Genomic DNA, 19,601 nt, shown 5'->3' on the forward strand with positions numbered 1-19,601 from the left:
ATTCAGACAAATGACATATCGTCGTACAAGGACGTAGTGTTTTAAAAAATGTGTAGTATTTATATTTGTACTTTAACAATTCTACTTTTTAAGTTTTAATATTTTCAACAAAGTTTCAGTGCAATGCTTCATATTCCGTGATGATTAACAACGCTGCATCTTTGTCAATTTGCGACTTAGGCATTATGGATATGTGAGCTAACTTGTATCTTTCTTGCTGAGGAGGATTCTCCAAAGAGAATCGAAATATTCAAAATAAAGAAGACATCAATCCAATATCTGAGTATTGATTGTTCACTAAATAATTGCGCCGTTTATCATTGCTGACTCTCATTAGCCTATTACATCTATCTTTTTGTTATTGTTTAAAATTCGAAAGTCCTAATATAATTATTGTTTTTGTATTATTTTAACTTTGTTTCTTAGTATATTTCAATTAGAATACATAATTTACGCATCAACAACCACGAAAGCTCACATAAGTATTTTACTTGTTGAATTTATTCTTGGAGGCACAAATATTATTTATTTTATTTTCTTTTAATATAGTGTTCAACATAAAGTAATAGCGAAAAGCTGTCAATTGTTTTTTTTAAATTCTACTTCTTAATCTCAGCTATACAAACGTATGCATCTTCAGCACCAAAAGGGAAACGCTTTAAATATCATTCTCAAGCGCATAACTGGTTTATATTTATCGATTGTAAACGGAAGATACGCGATGACGTTCGCCTAACGGGTCTGCGAATTCCGATTTGGCCGATATTACGACATCGCGATGAGGATGTACGTTGATCGAGAAGCTCAAACATTGATGGAGGACTTTGGCGCGGTCCGAAAAAAAGAAGTGTGGGCTACTCACCGATCACATTTAGAAGCGCGAGGACCTCGCATAGGTAGTACCTGTAAGCCCACCAATTATGAAACCGAAGGTTCTCCCAGAGGTAGTCGAGCAGCATTTTCTTCTTTTGCTTTTTCTCCACCTCGGAGCAGAGCCCGATATCGAGATCCATCATAAGGGCATGAATCTTGCCACCCTCCCAGCCCTTCCAGAGCCAGCGCGGGGTATAGAAGAGGATCGCCTGCGAGCAAAGTGTCGAGCAAATAAATACCGACGAATCAGCCAATCGTTGATATATTACAAGGAGTTCCGTAGGAGGCGGACCTACTTATGTACACACTAACACATAGTTACGGTAACACGCAAAAAGAGTTATCATTATTACACCTTGCCCGATAACTGTTGATTAAAACAATACACGGAACACTCATACGCGAACGAAAATCTATTTTACGAACTTTTAAAAACTGCTAGCCGCACCTCTCTTCAAGAGGCGGAAAGCGAGCGTATCTCGCGAGCTTAATTATTTCATATCGTCGCTGTTTATCACGCTTAGATATCGATGTTCTACGAATTAAGTTTCATATTGGTTATTACTCATCAATTGCACTATAATGAATTAACGGCAAAATTTAATCTGCGGTTAATTAACCTTTAGTAAGCGGAGGTATATTTTTTAAATCTTACAATTTTCCTTGAGTAAAATTTCTTATATATTATGTTATTGCACTCCTTGCTTCAAAATATGATAATTTCAGCGCCACTATTAGTGGCCATCCTATAAAAGTTAACTTTCTAGTTCGTTATTTCACTGGAATCTTTTTAACAGTTTGACATCGTTCTTATTTTCATAATTTAGTATATAAATTATATTAATTAATAATTATTTAATGGTAACATTTAACACAACACATATGAATTATTTGAAAATTCAAATACCCACTATCAAGTCTTATCTCGCAATCTATCGTAATGTTTTATTAACTTCCTATGATATTTTTATTCGATAGTATCTTAGAATACTAAAATAGAATAGATAATATCTTAGAGAGAGGAATGGCAGAGGTGTAAGTATAGTTACGCTTGGAGCGATAATCTGAGCTAATTGAATCAAGGCAACCTTATCTCACATTAGAATTTCCGAAGCGATGTCAATGCACTTATCGAGACCACGATGTGGGAGTAAACCCTTTCTCACGGTATATAAAGCTTTCTGGCTTATCGCCAGGGGCCTCGGGTCGTGCTTGCTGTAGTACACGATCGAATATAGATACGTACGCTCGTCGCGCGTTACCCTCTTACGATGTCTTGGCGAGTGTTCAGAAAATTTCAGCTAAATTGCAATTTACGAAAGGCTCGGATGATTGTTAATGAAAGTACGTGCTTAAGACGTGCGTCGGAACTTAATGGGTTTCCCAAAACGTATGCTTTTATCCAACGAGTCACATTGTTTCTAAGAAACGCAGAAACGACTTATTATTTTGGCTTGGAGACAAATACACAGGATGACGGTAAAATCTTAATGCGGAGAACATGTACAATAATAATCCTGTAATCCACAGATATTGCGCAAATTTCATGAATTCTGTATAAAATCTGATAAAGGTACAATTCAGTAAAATCTTTCTGTGAAATAAAATTTTTTAAAATTCTTAAAACGCTAAGCTTTTAAATAAATACTTTAATAATTTTTATGTAGTATCTATAATGTATAAACTGGAAAAGTCGCTAAGCAGCTAAAATTGGCAGTAAGTTAGATTTTTTTCTCGTAAACGTTTATTTAAAAAAATTATATAGGCGGTGTGAAAATGTAATGAATGTTATGTAACTCGTATGGTCTTAGCGTGCATGGTTTACATATCTGCGACAGGATTCTTCAAAATGGGTGGTCTGACCTCGCTCTTGACAAGAATTATGAAGAAATATAAAATAAACGCGCATGTCAGACCGATTGTACGATTTGCAGCTTTTAGCATTATCGCGAGAGAACGCCTGCGTTGTAAAGAGAAAAGGAAAATGCGTGACCGAAAATAGATCTGTATCCCTCTCTTCTCCTCTCTTCCCTTGCCAACCAGGATCGAGAACGCGATCATATTTGCTGCCCTGCTGAAAGGACATTTATATCTCTCTTTCACTGTTCAAATTTGTAGACGAGCATAAATTCCTTTAGATATGCAAATAGATTTAAACATATCGATGATTTGCTCTTTAGATAACAAAACGAAATAAAATAAAATAACGCAATTTTATACTCCGCAGATCTTTAATAAATTATACAATACCTATATTATATATTATAAAAACAAGTAAATTAAATTTAAATTTAAAAGCATATTCTATAGATATATTGTTTGTTTTTTAACTTGGAACTGGTTACTTGGGTCTTACAGAGGGTGAAACGGTTGTTATAAAGATCTTTCAAAGCACCGTCTTATACAATGGAAGTCTAATAGCTGTAATTCAGAATTAAACGTGTAATAACGTAAAATTGGATAAATTTATGAAATTGCAATCTAATCAATTTTATATAATCAGTTTCATAACTGATAGTAAAATTGAAGAGAGAGTGATATTATTGTACATGAAAAAATAAGTCGAAAATATACAATGAAATTTTTCATACGAGGGGGCTTTGTTTTCAAAAAAATTGACTTTAAATATTCACTGAAAATAGACTTTAAATATTCATCAGATATGAAAAGAAGAAATACATGTTGAAGAAATACACGATCCCCGGCTGATGCGTAGCATCTATGTGTCACGTTAGCCCCGAATAAATTTAGCTAAACAAGGCGAAAGAGCTTTGAAGCTTTAAGAAAAGCGAGACGAAGAAGGAAGAAGAGCGGACAAAGGAGACTTTTAACACGTGCAAAAATAAACGTAATGTAAAATGTAGTTAATTTTGTTGAAGCTGTTAAATAGAAATATTTTTATTTACGTATATATATAAATACAAAAAAATATATAAACTGTTAGAAAAAATTATTCTATTTTAAATGATTTAGTAAAATTACGTTCTTATTAAAATGCATTATGTTACATGTTGTTTATTTAATTATTATAGAAAATGATTTACTTGTGTGTGAACGAAATAATTATAAAAAAACTTTCTCCTTTCTCTTTACAAACAATTTTCAACAGTTTTCAAAAACATGTTTTCTACATTTTACATTTCTACATGTTACATTTTCAATTTTATTAAACGTTAATCATATTAGTGATGTATTTTGTCAATTTATTAGCGTTACGCGACGTTATACATGTTTCATGTCAAAGTTGTCTAGAAAACACATTAGATACGCAGCAATCAATTGCAAAATAAAAGGTGGATGCGCGATTAATCAAAGAGCGAGAGAGTTGTAGGAACATTGGATGTATAAATAGAGGATAGTAACTTGAGAAAAAGAACGATATTGTACGTGCGCGAAGACGAGTAATGTTTGAAATATGGGAGGCGGAGGTACGATCGAAGATAGCATCGAAGGTACATATGCATTTTAAAGGCAGAACTATCTGTAACCTGTATTTATGTATTGACGTTATGAACAAGGATTATCAATCACGGATAAACGAATACACACTCATTTGCGATCATATACTGTATCGATACTGATTCAGGACCTGTAATTTCTGAACTATCTTAATTTAGATATGAACATTTGATCGCCTTCGTATGTTTGTATTAACTATAAATAACTTTTTGCTTTTTCACATAAAATTGAAGATCAGAGGTTTTACGTTGCAATTGATATAAAAAAATACCGTAGTAGCTCGTAACAAGAATAATATTTCACACATAAAGATAAATGAAAAATATTTATTATGAAAATTCCCAATATTCTTTAATTCAATCATTGATATATTTACTGTAGAGATGAGTACAATTATAAAATAAAATATATTAATTAAATGAAATGTAATAAAGATAATATAGTTAGATAATATAAAAATAAAATAATAAAGAAAGAGATAAAGAAATGTGTGCATGGAGAAATAAAAAAAATCGATAGAAATGCAAGGAAGAGACTGTCGCTTCTTACTTGCAGTAGCAAGAAGAAGATAACCCATTGATAATATTTGTGCTGCTTGACCAACGGGTGAGGTGCGTGGCCGTGCCCGCCTTCGCCCTTGGTATTTGACACCCCAGGGTAAGGCACGGCCTGACCGATGCTCATGTTGAATGCACGCACCATGCTGTATGTGGTGTGAAGCCAGCAGAAGGTCTCCAGCACGGCCTTGTCCACGGCCGCGGTGGCTTCGCAATGTATTGGCGAGCCGGAGATACTTTTGCAAGCGAGGGTGAGGCAACCGGCTAACAGCACTGCCACCGTGGCACGATAATGCAATCGAAATATCATCGAGTCTTCGGCGATCCTGTGCACCTTGAAAAGTGATCGAATCGAGCCGAACAGATCGATCATTTTGAGCATTAGCGGCATGTTAAATAAACGGAGATCGGGGAGTGACTTTGCTCGAGTCGCCCGGCAATCTCTTTCGCGATATCATCACATCCTTCGTTCCCTTCGTCGTTTTTTTCCACCAGCGAAATGACTATTTTTACACTTACAATTAATCCTACTGGAAATTAGTCCTTTGAACGAACTGCACGATGAGCACGAAATTAAATCACTTTCAGTATTTTCTTTCGAAGATAATTAAATACTTCAAGATAGCAATATCGAGTGAAAGTATAATATTTACATTGATTTATCACTTTCTTGTTGTCGATTTTAATTTATTTGTCGGATTCGAACTTCCGTTTCATTGTGAAAAAAATTGCAATTATTGCTTTAATTGTAAAATGTCAAAAATAGATAATCCTTAGAAGAATATAATTATAATCGTAAAAGTGGACCACCCATCTCCACGATCTCTTGAGATTGGACCTAAGATGGAGTGTACACTGTATGCATTTTGTGGATATATAAACCATCGTAAAAGTTACATCTACTGTTTGCTTTTCTGACTTCCCTTTAATTTACTTTTCTCCCTTCGTTTATTCTTGTCATCTCTTCACTCCCCTCTTATCTGTTTGTCTTCCATTTTTGAATACAATGAATCTCTCTTCGAATTTTAATGCTGACTCTCCCTCCGTATGCGAAACATGTTGATTTCTTCCCTTCTTCGTAATTATATCAATGAAAAAAATTGATACAATTATTTCCGCTACATTTTCATTTATATAATACTTCTATTATTAAAAATGCCTTCCATGTAAGGAATTGCAAAGTTGTGTTACTTTAATAACACAAAATCACAACACACGAACGAACACTATTTATTCACCGTTTGAATTAACAATTTTAATAGAAAATTGTTTCTTGTACATTCTATTGTACATTCGTACACTTTTTTTTCTCATCTTCCACTGTCGTTAACACGTTAATGCACAATCCTATCCACTTTGTTTTGTGAATTTAAATCAATTCAATGTTTCGACGGGACAAAACAATTGCGAAGGAAAAATTAAAGACGATAAATGAAATTAGAAAAGAAACACGCACGTGAGTCTCGAGTACAAGCCGTCAGAAGACTGACCGGACTTGAGAGGCATCCCTTGACCTCGATACTAAATACACATAACTGATATTATCTTACAAACGTCTGGATTAGCATGATCAATCAAAGGCTGATCGATGAAACTGTATTAATCTGATATAGTGTTACATACTGTTTGATATGATATGATATACATATAAATAGTTTCACCGAAAAAAACAATAGATGACTTTCGATTTTGTCATTTCGTTGTAAAATTTGAAACGAGCTAATGAGGTCTAATATTATAACAAGGTTATATGTATCCGAAATCATGACAGAATTATGAATATTAATGGAGCTCAGTAACACGTCATTTGTATATATTATGCTGATGACGGAAAGTCAAAATTAAGACGGAAGAAAATTTTGATGTACTACATAGATACATTGATTGACATTGTAAATGTTTATAATTGGATATTTGAAGAAAATTTTACGTACGTATCATTGAATTCGTGTGATAATTCAGGCGAGAAATCTATTTTTGTTCAAAACTAAGAAAGAAATATACAAGTAAAATAATTAATGGATCTGCGAGATGCGATTTGTTTCTTATAATCCTTTTATTTTTCCTCGTTAGGTTACATGACACGACGATTATATTATTATTAGTAAGATTCGATGCTGTAAGCTTCATTCTAATGTATCGCGTACGGGAAATATTGTACAAGGTGGTTCGACGATCTCCATCATTGAAAACATGCTTAATCGACCGTGTTACGAGTACGGCGCGCACATATTCCGGGCAACGAAATTAAGCGCACTATTACCACGCGTAAGAGAACATTCCGACGGACCAAAATGAACACTTATGAAACTGTATTTATCGTCACCTCCTTACTTCTCTCCTCCACTGGAAAAAATAGGAGGCGATAAAAAAACGATGAAGTCGAGATAAGATAACCGTGCTCTGATTAAGAACCGGGATTAATCCGTCGATGGAACGCTCATTAAGCCACCCTTTTCATCGGCTCTTTCAGTCATTAGATTTCAAATAATCTTGCAATCATTAACGATTATGCAACCGGGGCAACTAAAAAGAAAACATTAATTCTTCTAGTATAATCCAATAAGAAAAATATACTCATTTCTTTGTGTAATTTATCTCTTGATATTTTTTATATTTTTTAATATAATTTTTTTATATAATTTACACTTTAAAAGAATCTTCTTTAATGAATAAAGGTTAATCTTGAAATGTTAAAATAACACATTGATTTACACATTGCGTGATTAAATCACAAAGGGCGAACAAAATACACGAGGGAACAGGAGGGAAAGAATTCATTGTTCAACAAACGACGAAATTAGCCCAACGATAATTATAGAAATGCGTGAGGAGATTCATATATCAGTGAAAGAGAATAGATCAGTAAAAAAGCGACGACTACTCGCTGTAAACTGTATAGTTTGCTTTGAAACGCCGGGCGAAAAAACACGGCAAAGGGAGACGAGGAAATAGAAAGAGAACTTTCGTAGAGGGATAGGCTGTCGTCGACTGAGTTTATTTTGAGATATCAATGCGAGTAGCATGAAAGAAACGCGCGAGAGCAAGGAAAATACTACGAATCGCTATTTCAGGTGTTTCGCACCACGCCATTAACCCGTATCATCTAAACTTTCTATTACGATCTTCCTATTTCTTTTAAGCTAACTGAAATAATCAGCTGTGATAAACGACAGCAAGTATTTGACATTCAATTTCGCATTAAAAATGTTTTTCCTTTTTTAACAGTGCGATGGTATTATCATGTTATGGTAATCGTTTCTTTTAAATAATTTACGTATTAGCTGCAAATCTATTTATATTTTTAAGTTATATAAGTTGCATAATTTGTAATGCACAACGTTGTATGTGACGTCAATCATTTGTTAATACATTGTATTATCGTACATGTAGACAATTGTATTTTTTCCAAATAATTTACGTACTTGATATCATTATCGTATCAAAGCTCATTTACTTATATCTTTAACTAATCTTAATCTTGTATCTTACATACGTTATATAATTTATTATTTATATTATATTGCGTGTCATTGTAATGCACCTACTGAAAAAAATCTAATAATAATTAAGTCTTGATGATAGTTGTTATAAAGTTTAGTGAAATAATTTCGTATGTTAATATTGTTTTCTAAATATTATTTTACTTTTGTAATTATTACCAAACGATTGATTACTATTATTATATGTTTGATAATATTTATTAAATATTTTATCAATATGCTAAACAAAATATATTTAGTGATTATTATCAGACTCTTTTTTTTTTAATGATAAGTGACACGATTTAACTAACACAATTTCTAGAACTGAAAGGGCGCGATCGTACGAGCATTTTTGATCGTAATCATCTTTGTTCGGCAATTAATTTATCGATAGATAGTTTGTTAACCACTGCCAAGAAGGAAACCTTAAGTATAACAATGCATTAAACTTTGTCATTGTGCGACCACACGAACAACTCTCAACGACGAAGTTTAGTGCATTGTTATACTTAAGGTTTCTTTCTTGGCAATGGATTAGATGATAGACCTTCGCGAGCAACATGCAGGTCGCTCGAGTCCAACTCCGAACAGAAAGATTGATGGATGAGTAACGCTTAGGAGTGCAACGCTAAAAGCATCGGTACGTTTTATGGCTCGTATGCAAACCACACATTCAACGCTAAACATGCTTGATGTTTCACTTGTCTAATCGACGCGACGGTGCACGTTCACGAAAGACGTGAGTTAGGATCGAGCTATTACATTTGGCGTTAAATAGACGCATATAAATTTTGATGGAATCTTTGAATTACGTATGTTCCACGTATCGCGGCCAATTTTGCGTACAGGCAATGTTTCGATAGCCGCACTTGCAAAAACAGTTATAGTATATATATCATATTAGTCACACTTTCGCAATAGACACTTTTGTTATTATTACTCAACTATCTAACATTTTACTTGTTAATGTTATATGTTAATGTTGATGTTATTTAGCTATTCAAAATTTTATTTGTTAATATTAGATACTATTCAGCCATCAAAATATTTTACTTGATTATGTTATTCAATCATCTAATATTAAAATATTATACTTGTTCATATTATTCAGTCATCTAAAATATTATTTGTTAATATTATTCACATTTACGTACATTTACACATATATTCAACAACTATCTTTTCTGTGATTTGCGCTTAAATTTCTATTTTGTTAAATCAAATATATCGATATATCTAAATTCGTCGTGCATAAATTCGCATTAAATTCGTCGAATACAAGAGGTTGAGATAGAGAACACTCTCTTCATGCAAAAAAGAATACCGTATGAATAATCAATCGATTACCTGCAAGAACAGCATGAAGCAGACCCACTGATAGTATTTGTACTCCTTTCGCTCAGTTTCGGAATACGATTTAGAATTGTCGACGCCGGGAAATGGTACTTCCAAACCTTCTCTTTTTCGGTACGCCGCGGTTATCGTGTAAGTGCTGTGTATCCAGCAGTAAGTGTTCAGAACGTCTTCAGGCAGGTCCTTGCTATGTATACAGTCGATAGGATTGCCGACGTACTGACGGGTTGTGACAATCAGGGAGAACGCTATCAGCAGGATCACAGTCAGACTGTAATGCAAGCGGAAGACGGCGCTGTCGATGTGGATATGCGAGATTTTTATGAGACTCTTCAGACCACGAAATATGTCCAGCATCTTGGTACTAGAACGATACTATAATAAGAGATCAGAGGCTACGCCGGGCCACGGCGATTCCCCAGAATAACGTCCGCAGGACTCCACGTCCTTCCACGTCGCTTTGTCGTTCTTTACCTACATTTTTCACTGTTCCCAATTTCGAGACCGTTTTTTAGCCGCGTTTCAAAGTTTGGCTTTTCGTCCACTTTTTTACTTTCGAGCAAGACACGAGTTCACAACTTGAAGGAAAAATACCGAAAACGCGCATGAATCTTTAAAAAATGGATTAAAAAATGTTAACTGTACATTTTTTTATTTAGCTTATATTTCCCAACTTGCGTAAAACTTTTCGAAAAGAGATCTATTTCACTTTATCACTTACTTCATTTTCTTCAATTATTGTCCTTGCGGTTCCTTTCTGATTTTCAAGAAAATATCTTTTTTTGATCATCAAAAATATATATATATAATTATTCTTTTTTAAAAATATATGTGTTGTATATATTTTATATGCATCGTTTTTTAGTAATCACTCTGGTGTCTTTGATAAATCTATATATGTATCTTTGGTCGATCCTTTTGGTCGATCGAAAACTGTGTGAAATACTTCTTACGACTTATACATTACTTTGAATCTTATCCTTACTGCTATATAAATACTGTCTTCTTAAATAGCAATTATTGTTCATCTTTGGCATTTAATCTTCTGAAACATTAACAGTCTCACATTTCTCGCCAAAGAAACGAGGTATAATCCTCTCGCGGTGCGCTCTGTACGTCTCCTCTTTCTTCACATTTACTCCAAGTTATTCGACGAGTAAAGCTTTCCTTCGGAAAAGTTTGCCACTTGATGAACGATTCCTCGATCGTCGAATCGCGTTGCGATCGACGTTGACGGGACTTTGAATAATCCGTTGTTCCTACGATAATAGTCCTCCCGCGCATTCTTCTCGTATTCTTATTCACGTTCGTATCGCAATTTCTAATCTTGGCTGTTCGAATATACAAATATTCGAGTGACACTGTCGGTTTCGGTGACACGCGCAGATTCGTCGAGCTCATGCATCTCCGCGAGTTTTCATTTCGAAGAACAAGCCAGCACATGCGAGATGCTCTTAAAATCTTATCTCACGATTTCCCTTGGGTATTCTAAAATAAAAAAATTTTCATTCAAATTCTCACTTTACATGGAAAGAATGATTTCACTGAAATATCTAAAAATTTAGCTAGATATAAATAAAAAATAATTTTGTTATTAAACTATCAAAATAATTATGTACGACATTCAAGCTGATTGCTAGAATATAAAAATTGTTTACAATATTGTTTATCGTATCTGAGTTCCTTGCAATTATTCTTTGATGATTCAATAAAATTAGTTTTGAGTCTGTGTCTAAATTTTAGATGTTTCAGCAAAATCGTTTTTTCCGTGTACAGTTCTGTGGTCATTCGCGCGAGTAAATTACACCGCGAGTAAAACGACCGCAACCGTACAAGATTGCACGCTTTGAAATGTTTACAAAAGTCCTTCGTGCGTTACCAAAATTTGTACCGCGATATTCTCGGAAAGTGTCCGTGAAAGAGCGAAAAATCTTTACGGCGCACCTCGCTTTCGCAATTTTGCATGTTTCGTCTCTCGTCTTTATGTTTTGATGTCGCAGTAAAGTCACCATAAATTCCTCGCCATTCCTTTTCATTTTTTTTTTTTTGTAAAATGTCAAGAAAAGGGAGCACAGATATGATTAGTTTTATCGAAAGCCTTCTCATCGTCCAATTCGGAAGCATCTTTCTTCATAAAGCGAAGACAGAACGGATAGTGACGCGTCTTCGCGGAAAATTTCGGAGAAAGCGCACGAAAATATCCGCTCGCGATTCATCGCTGATGCATGTTTTCTGCTCCTTCTAGAAACCTAATTACAATGATTATAATGATATAAAAAAAGTATATAGTGTTACAAAAACAAAAAAATTCTCAATATTAAGAAAAAAATCTTTGCTAACGTTTATTGTTCAAAAAAATCCTTGCAAAAATTATTATAAAAATAATTAAAATACAATGAGATTTTTTTTTTATTGTTGATTACTGTACACATTTAAGAACATTTAACGTAGAAAATATTAAATAATGAAATTAAATTATTGCAAGAAGAGAATATATATTTTAAAGGGAAGCTCCTATTAAGGAAAGACTTTTGCTGACGTTTATTGTTGAATTCTTTTCTTTACAAAAACTAAAAAATAATTAAAAATGTTAAAAATAATTACAATAAAGATATAACTGATTTCTGCACGTTTTACAAATAGTAATAAAATAAAATTGAATATTACAAGAAGAGCATATTATATGTTATAAAAATGAAGAGCTTCTCAGTGATAAAGAAAGACCTTTGATAACATTTATTGTTAAATCGTTTCTCTTACAAAAATTATTAAAATATAATAAAAATTTTCCAAACAATTTTGCATATGTTTTCAATTGTTTATTATTTTCATAAAAAGGTAGAGCTTTCGAAATTGACCTGTCAAAAAGATTGATTTGTCTTCCGTTCACGCTTTGTAAAGAACGATTCAATTTAGATCACGCGAGGAAAAGATCCGATTACGCGTTCACTGTAAAAGCCGGATTAAATCTGCCCGACGAATTCAGGAATAAATTCTCATACGTCCGAACGTAGTGTTCGCGTTATTTCCGATTTATTTCCGAATGATTTCAAGATCAAGTACAAGCCGGCCACCGGACTATTTTCAAGGTAAAGTATTGCCAATATGAAATCCCGTATTTGCCAATGAACTAGTCAAATTATCACGTGTGCTTTCTCGAGACGACCGTAAACTGGGCTTTATATTCGTGAAATTTAAGTAATCTCATTGGCGAAGAAATACTGTTATGTGCACTCGACGGCTGCGGTGATTTTTTATCGATGTTACGAAAGTATAAGGGTTTTCTTCGACTCGGTGAAGTTGTGTTATTGGGTCTGTGCCAAGATAGGATGCGCTCGCCGTAACCATTTTAGAGTTGAAACATTTTTGGGAAAATAAAACATTTTACACTTGTTTCCGCGCTTGCGGACGGTCTGTCGATGTTTTAACAAGAGCAACCCGTCGAAATGGAAATGAGAAACGTTGAAACGTGTCAAAATTATCGAACACTTCGAAACATACAGAAACAATCTACACATTGGACATTAACGAAATTCTTTTTTTTTTTTTTTAAGGCTAAATGTAAATTCCGGATAATCCTGGTGGGTTCTTCTACGCGTGTCATCGATCAGCGTGTTGCATAAATTTTCCCAAGAAAAATGTACGGAAATCAAAATAAACTTTACACGCCTATATTAATATCTGCAAAAATCTTAAGTATAAAATCCTACGACTATATCGAATTGGCTTATTTCATTGCGACTTGCATGTGATACATGAACATGTTCTCATTAATCAAGTTAAGCGTTATAACTTGTATAATCTTAATTTACATACATAATTATCTCTCAATATTTTCAGTTAAGATAAACGAACGTATAAGAGCCAATATCAATATGCAATTTTCCATCCTGCCAATTAGCCACCAATTTCCTGCTAATCTCTGCACACCGATGATTAAACGTAGATAAAGTTAATTCTTGAATATTAGCGTTGTCTTTCCTTCCCCCTCCCTTACCCTTTCCACCTTCTCAAAGCGGATGTCCGCAGTCCCGTCTTTCTTATTTGACTTCGCGGAGATGAGCAACGAACGCGTGGCGTAAATACGACGCGAACGTATAGTCGGGAGAAACTTTTTCCAGATGCGGTTGAGCGATAGGGAATATCGCGGGATGATAAGTGAGACAAGTGGTACCGGCGGATACACAACGAGCACGGGGATTGCGAAGTCTCGGCGAAATGCTCGAGGGGGCCCCCGGCTTTATTTATAACCGGCGCGATGGGGTCTCTCTCGTAATTTTTCCCTCCTTCCTCTCCCCCTCCTTCGTCCCATTAATGCCACGAGCCGGCGGGCTCGGGTAAGCGAAACGATCGAAAACTCCGTGGCAATTAACGCACCGGCCACTTCAAAGGCACATTCGCTTTGATACGAACCCCTCACCCCCCCTTTTTTATGCCTCCGTCAGCGTACGTTGTGCGTTACAACGTGCCTCGCCGCCACTCGTACCGTCGAAAATCAGCCGGGCTAGGCAAGAAATTAGAAGGCCCGTAATGCTGTTTGACGTGCGCGCTATTCTATTTTAGCGTTTACGCACTGCGACTGCACTTCGCCGCCACAAGCGAAACCGCACGGCAGTAAACGGAGCGGATAAGCGCTCCTCAGAAATACCTGAGGGCAAAGCGAAGCGAGGTACATAACACCACGGATTTCCTCGCCTCTATCGTTTTTAGGATGGATTTACATCATTGGAAACCGGAACCGTTCCGCTCGATAAACAGAATCGAGATTTCAAAATTAGACGGTCCCACACTAATAAATTTGTAACGTCAAATTTTTTTATATCCAATTTGAAATTATTCTTAATCATATTTATACAAATCACTGCTCTTATTCATTATGCCGTTTTTTTAATTAAAATAATGGAGTTGAATAATTTAATTCGAAAAATATTTCGAATTTGATTAAATTTGATTCAAATTTAATTTATTATTTACTAAAAATATACATTCACATGGATGTTATTCATTTTGAAACTAAGCAATTCAACCACAGAAATGAATTGATTGATTTTGACACGCACCTAGTTAAAAGTGACAAAATATTATTTAACTTTAGGGATTATCTTAATTGATTTCTAACAATAATTCAGGTTTGAACTGTGCTTTTAATAATTAATATCCATTATTATTAATGTAGATTAATATCCACTGTTAGACATCAAAGTAGCAACAATAATTCAATCCCTTGAGTTAAATAACATTTTGTTATTTTTAACTTAAAATGTAAATTAATCCATTTCCGTGGTTAGTTTCAAAGTAAACTACGTCCATATTGACGTATGCACTTAGTGAATAACAAACAAAATTTAAGTTAAATTTAATTTTTTTTTCAATTAAATTTCAATTCCATTCTTTTATTTAACGACATATTGAGTAGAAGCAGTGGTGACCTATAAAAATCTAATTTAAAGTAAGTCAAATGAGATATAATTTGACATTATAAATTTTTTTAACAGCATTTACTTTTTATCTTTTTTTTAGTTCTAACATTAGAAAAAAGTAAATTAAATCGATATTAAAAAATTGATTTAAATGAATAGAAATGGACATAAAATCTATCTTTAAGCTGATGACTCGTCTCACAATGCGCGACTAAAATTCGGATAAAAAAACGCGTGATATAGTTTGATTCCGTTACGATAATTTCATAAATTATCAGATTACACATCGTATCGTAACTTCATTTGTAATTGTCAACGAATATGTCGGAATATTTGGAGCGGAATGAATCGTAAATATAGCGTGAATCGAATAATCTTTTATTGCGTGGAATCTTGATTTTTATTGTAACTGCTAGACATTTTCTATCGAAATGTTTTCAAGAACGTTTAATCGGATTGTGCAATCGAATCGCGAATGGAATCCGCGCATACGATCATCCCCGCGCTGTAAACCGAACTTTAATGTATTCCGCTCCCTCTTGCTTCTCTCGAGCTCATTCAGAATGTTTATCATCTGCGTTCTTTGCAGTGGTATTAAGTATGGACTATGGCAATGCTATTCCAGCTTTTTTAACTGTATACCTTTAAGATGTCATTGCAGGTATACTTTGAAAAGCACTGATGATAATCGTATAGTAGTTAGCTTTCAGCTTGCCGGCATCACTCGCTGGACTTTATTCGCCACGATGATTCTAACAAAAGAATATCTAAGACACGATGAGAAGCATCTAACGCAGTATTATGCGAGATAATTTTTTTTTGGAAACAATGTATATAAATTTTGTATAAAGTAGAAAATAATATTTAAGTAGCGAGTTTTGCTTGCAAAAATAATTAAAGTTCAAAATCGAAGCTCTATATAAAAGAATATAAAAAAATATTCGAATTTGATAACAATAACGAATTTGATCAAAATTAGATATCTAAAATAAAAACTAATAGCGAATCTGTTTACTTGTACTACACTAGATTAGTGCATACTAAATGTTGTTGTACATGAAATTAGCAAAGTTAAATGTAAAACAGCACATGAATATTTCAAACAATCATATTAGGTAGGAAAAAGTATATCCAATAATGATGTAGTTACGTTAATATTATTTAATATCATTTCATTGTCAAAGTAGATTACATTACGCCATTGTATTTAAATATTTTATAATGAAACAATCTTTAATGTGCACTAATTCAGTGTAATGCAAGTAACCGAATTTATTATAAGATCCGACGAGAAGCGTCTAACTCCAATAACATTACTTATTTGCTACAATAATGGCACAATTTCAAAAAACAAAGTTTTCCAGAAAAGGAATTTCAATGTTTTAAATCATTAAAATTTTGTAATGTTAATTTTGAAAAGTAATTTTGTTGTAGTAACTGATTGTAGAAGAACGAAAGTACTTTTTCAAAAGCTTCAATGCTTTTTTTCTGCAAGCAAAAATAACAATTTTTTTATTTGTGTCATTGTTGAATAATATGTTAATATATAACATAAATTTTATATAGAGTAAGATAAAAAGTAATATTTAAATAGCGGATTATTTACGAAAATAATTAAAGTTTAAAAAATTATGTAAAATATATTTACGAATTTAATAAATCGATACAAGTAATAAAAAAAAAAAACCAACATTAACTTTTTATTGTACAGAATGCAAAACATTTTAATGATCTTCTTGTTGCAGATATAAGATACACGTGTAGCCTAAATAGCTAAATTAATCCAGCATGTCTACTTCTCCACACGTACAAAAATACGAGCTTAATGTACGACTCCAGAGTACTCTGAGGTACTTGAAAATTCTTACTGCTCGAGTTGTATAACACGCGTTAGATTATACAATATTAGTAACGGCACTTTGGATATTTACTAATGAAGGAACGTGCGAAGAGCGATGGAAAGTGATACATCACCATTAATAGGTGATACTCAAATACAATCATGAGGAGACCGATATAGAAAACATTCATGCTTCATCTCGTAACCGGGATTTGTGAATTAACGATGACGCTTGTAGTAAACTCGTTAAGCGGCACGATTTAAATAAAGCATAGCGGTATGTTATTCGATTAGATCGCCGAGACTATCATGTCCGCTTTAATCGCGTGCGAATCGAGATATTCGCGATGACGAATAGAATTCATGATACATTTAGAGCTATTTAAATTGATACAACGGCGAAGATCAAAGTATCAGAGTGGAAAGGTAGAGAAATTTCGCGTATCTCTTCTCTCTCGAGATAACTTTCTGACATTAAAATCTAATACTGTTACATCTCGTATGATATTATTAACCTTTAGTATACACGATGATTTTCTGGTCCTTTATTACACGATGAGTCATTCGTATCGGGTAATTTTCATCACTTTATCAAATTACAGAAATTATCAAGTGATTCTCACATAAACTTAAACGTCTTCAGAAAGTTATTTGTAAAGTTGTGTATTGTTTTAAAAAATTATATGCACATAAATGTTATAATTACTTGATGCTCCTAGTTTTTTTGAAGAAAATAAATATGCAGAACATGAATGACTCAATATACACTAAGGATTAATGAAAATAGATGAGAAAGCAAATGAAAGTTTTATTGAATAAAACAAATTAGAATTGTAGATACTGTTTCACTCGTGATCGAGAAATGTACACGCACTTTAATTCGAATGCAATTCAATGAGCAATAACACAAGTGAGAGGGCAAGAAGTAACGGGAGGTTCAACTGAGAGCTTTGAAACGTCTGTACGCTGTGAAAGATCGCGATTGAAACTCATTATTGTTTCTTATTCTATTATACGTATTCTATTATACATTATGATAATACGTTCTTCGTACTTTTTTTAGAAATTTTAGACCATCAATGAAAAAATATAAAAACAAATTATAAATTCAGATAGCAGAGGTGTAGCGAGAATATGTACTATCCGAGGGTATATTTCATACTCTATTTTTTATATAAAACAATTTTTCCTGAAATTAATGGTGATATATATTTTATATTTTTATATCTAGTCTCATTATCTACACAGGAAAAAAAATAGCTGCCGTAACTAAAATAAAAACTGCATGTGGTAACTAAATGTAATATGTATCACAATTAATTTCAGAGAAAAGCTAAAATATAGATGTTATAGCTAATGTCTTAGCTGTAATACCTACATTATAGTAGCAACAGCAAACCATTTCACCATAGTATATAAATTTATAGTTATGACAGCAAATATATTTTAACAAACTGAAATTAGTTACGACAGATACATTTTTTTCCGTGTAAATATCAAATAACACGACCTAATGATATTTTTTTCACAAATATAATCTAAAAAATATAACTATAAATTAAACTATAAATTCTTATTATAAAACTATAAATTATAAAATATAACTATAAAAATATAACTGTAAATTAATTCTAATATTAATATTAGAATATTAATATTAGAATTCTAATAAAATCTAATATTACTAAAAGAATATTAAATTCTGTGAGTTTTTGGGATTTTATGTATATCATAAATCGAGTTGTCGTTTCTTTGAAATTAATTTTTTAAACAGACAAAAATAATAAAATTAATCATAATTTAATTGTGTCATATTATGACTTGGACTTACTATAATACGACAACTTTATTATTTTTCTGTTAAATGGTTTTTAATATTTTAAATGATTTGTGATCTTTTGACTTTAATTTTTTTTAATTGTCTTTTGGGACTATGAAGAATAAAATCATATGACATAATATTCACATTATTTAGATTATAAATGTCCCGTCGAGTTGTACGTTTTTATTTAACTTGGTAAAACTGAAACGTACATAACTGATGATTGGAAATCTGTATCACGTAATTTCTTATTTAATAGAAATACAATTAATATGTGTCATTAATAAATATAAAAAATGGAAGTAGATACAAGAAACTTTTATACACGTTCTCGTAACGCTTTCCAAAACTATCCGGAGTTATCTGATTCCTCTCGCTTCATTATTTTCTTTCACTCTCTACGACTTTTACCAAATAACGAAAACAGCATAGGAATCACCTACGTAAAGTAGTAATAACAGCATGTTTTTTCATTCGTTTGTTTCTTCTGCGTGCACGGCTCGTACAGTCATAAAAGAAGAAGAAAGTTTATTCAATACACTATTAAACGGAAATATTAAAAAAGTGAACTTCGTACATACGCGCTCCTTTTCTCAAAATACTTCGTATACGATTTCTCGTAAAGGGAGACCGATAATCTAAACACGTGGCTCTGAGATGGTGAGAGACCTTTTGACCGATACTCTAAACATACTATATTGAATCCGTGCGGGATGAGGCCGCGAGTCATCCGTCCAGCACGTTTGCCATCGCCACGTTTGTGAGCAATGCATCATTACGAACAAGGATCGT

General features: G+C 33.2%; 1 protein-coding gene across 1 annotated transcript in view; it reads right to left on the bottom strand.

Annotated features, from left to right (window-relative positions):
- Nucleotides 1-10,084, bottom strand: part of LOC105623018 (innexin shaking-B) — a 13,417-nt gene extending 3,333 nt beyond the window's left edge. Inside the window, exons 1-2 of the mRNA XM_012204421.1 lie at nucleotides 9,722-10,084; nucleotides 863-1,082 (exon numbers count right to left, since the gene is read on the bottom strand). Of these exons, the coding sequence (XP_012059811.1) occupies nucleotides 863-1,082; nucleotides 9,722-10,084 (583 nt within the window). The remainder of the gene's footprint in view (nucleotides 1-862; nucleotides 1,083-9,721) is intronic.
- Nucleotides 10,085-19,601: the final 9,517 nt, after the last annotated feature.

Source organism: Atta cephalotes, assembly GCF_000143395.1.
Source record: "Atta cephalotes unplaced genomic scaffold scaffold00052, whole genome shotgun sequence".
In the NCBI taxonomy this organism is placed as follows: Eukaryota; Metazoa; Arthropoda; class Insecta; order Hymenoptera; family Formicidae; genus Atta; species Atta cephalotes.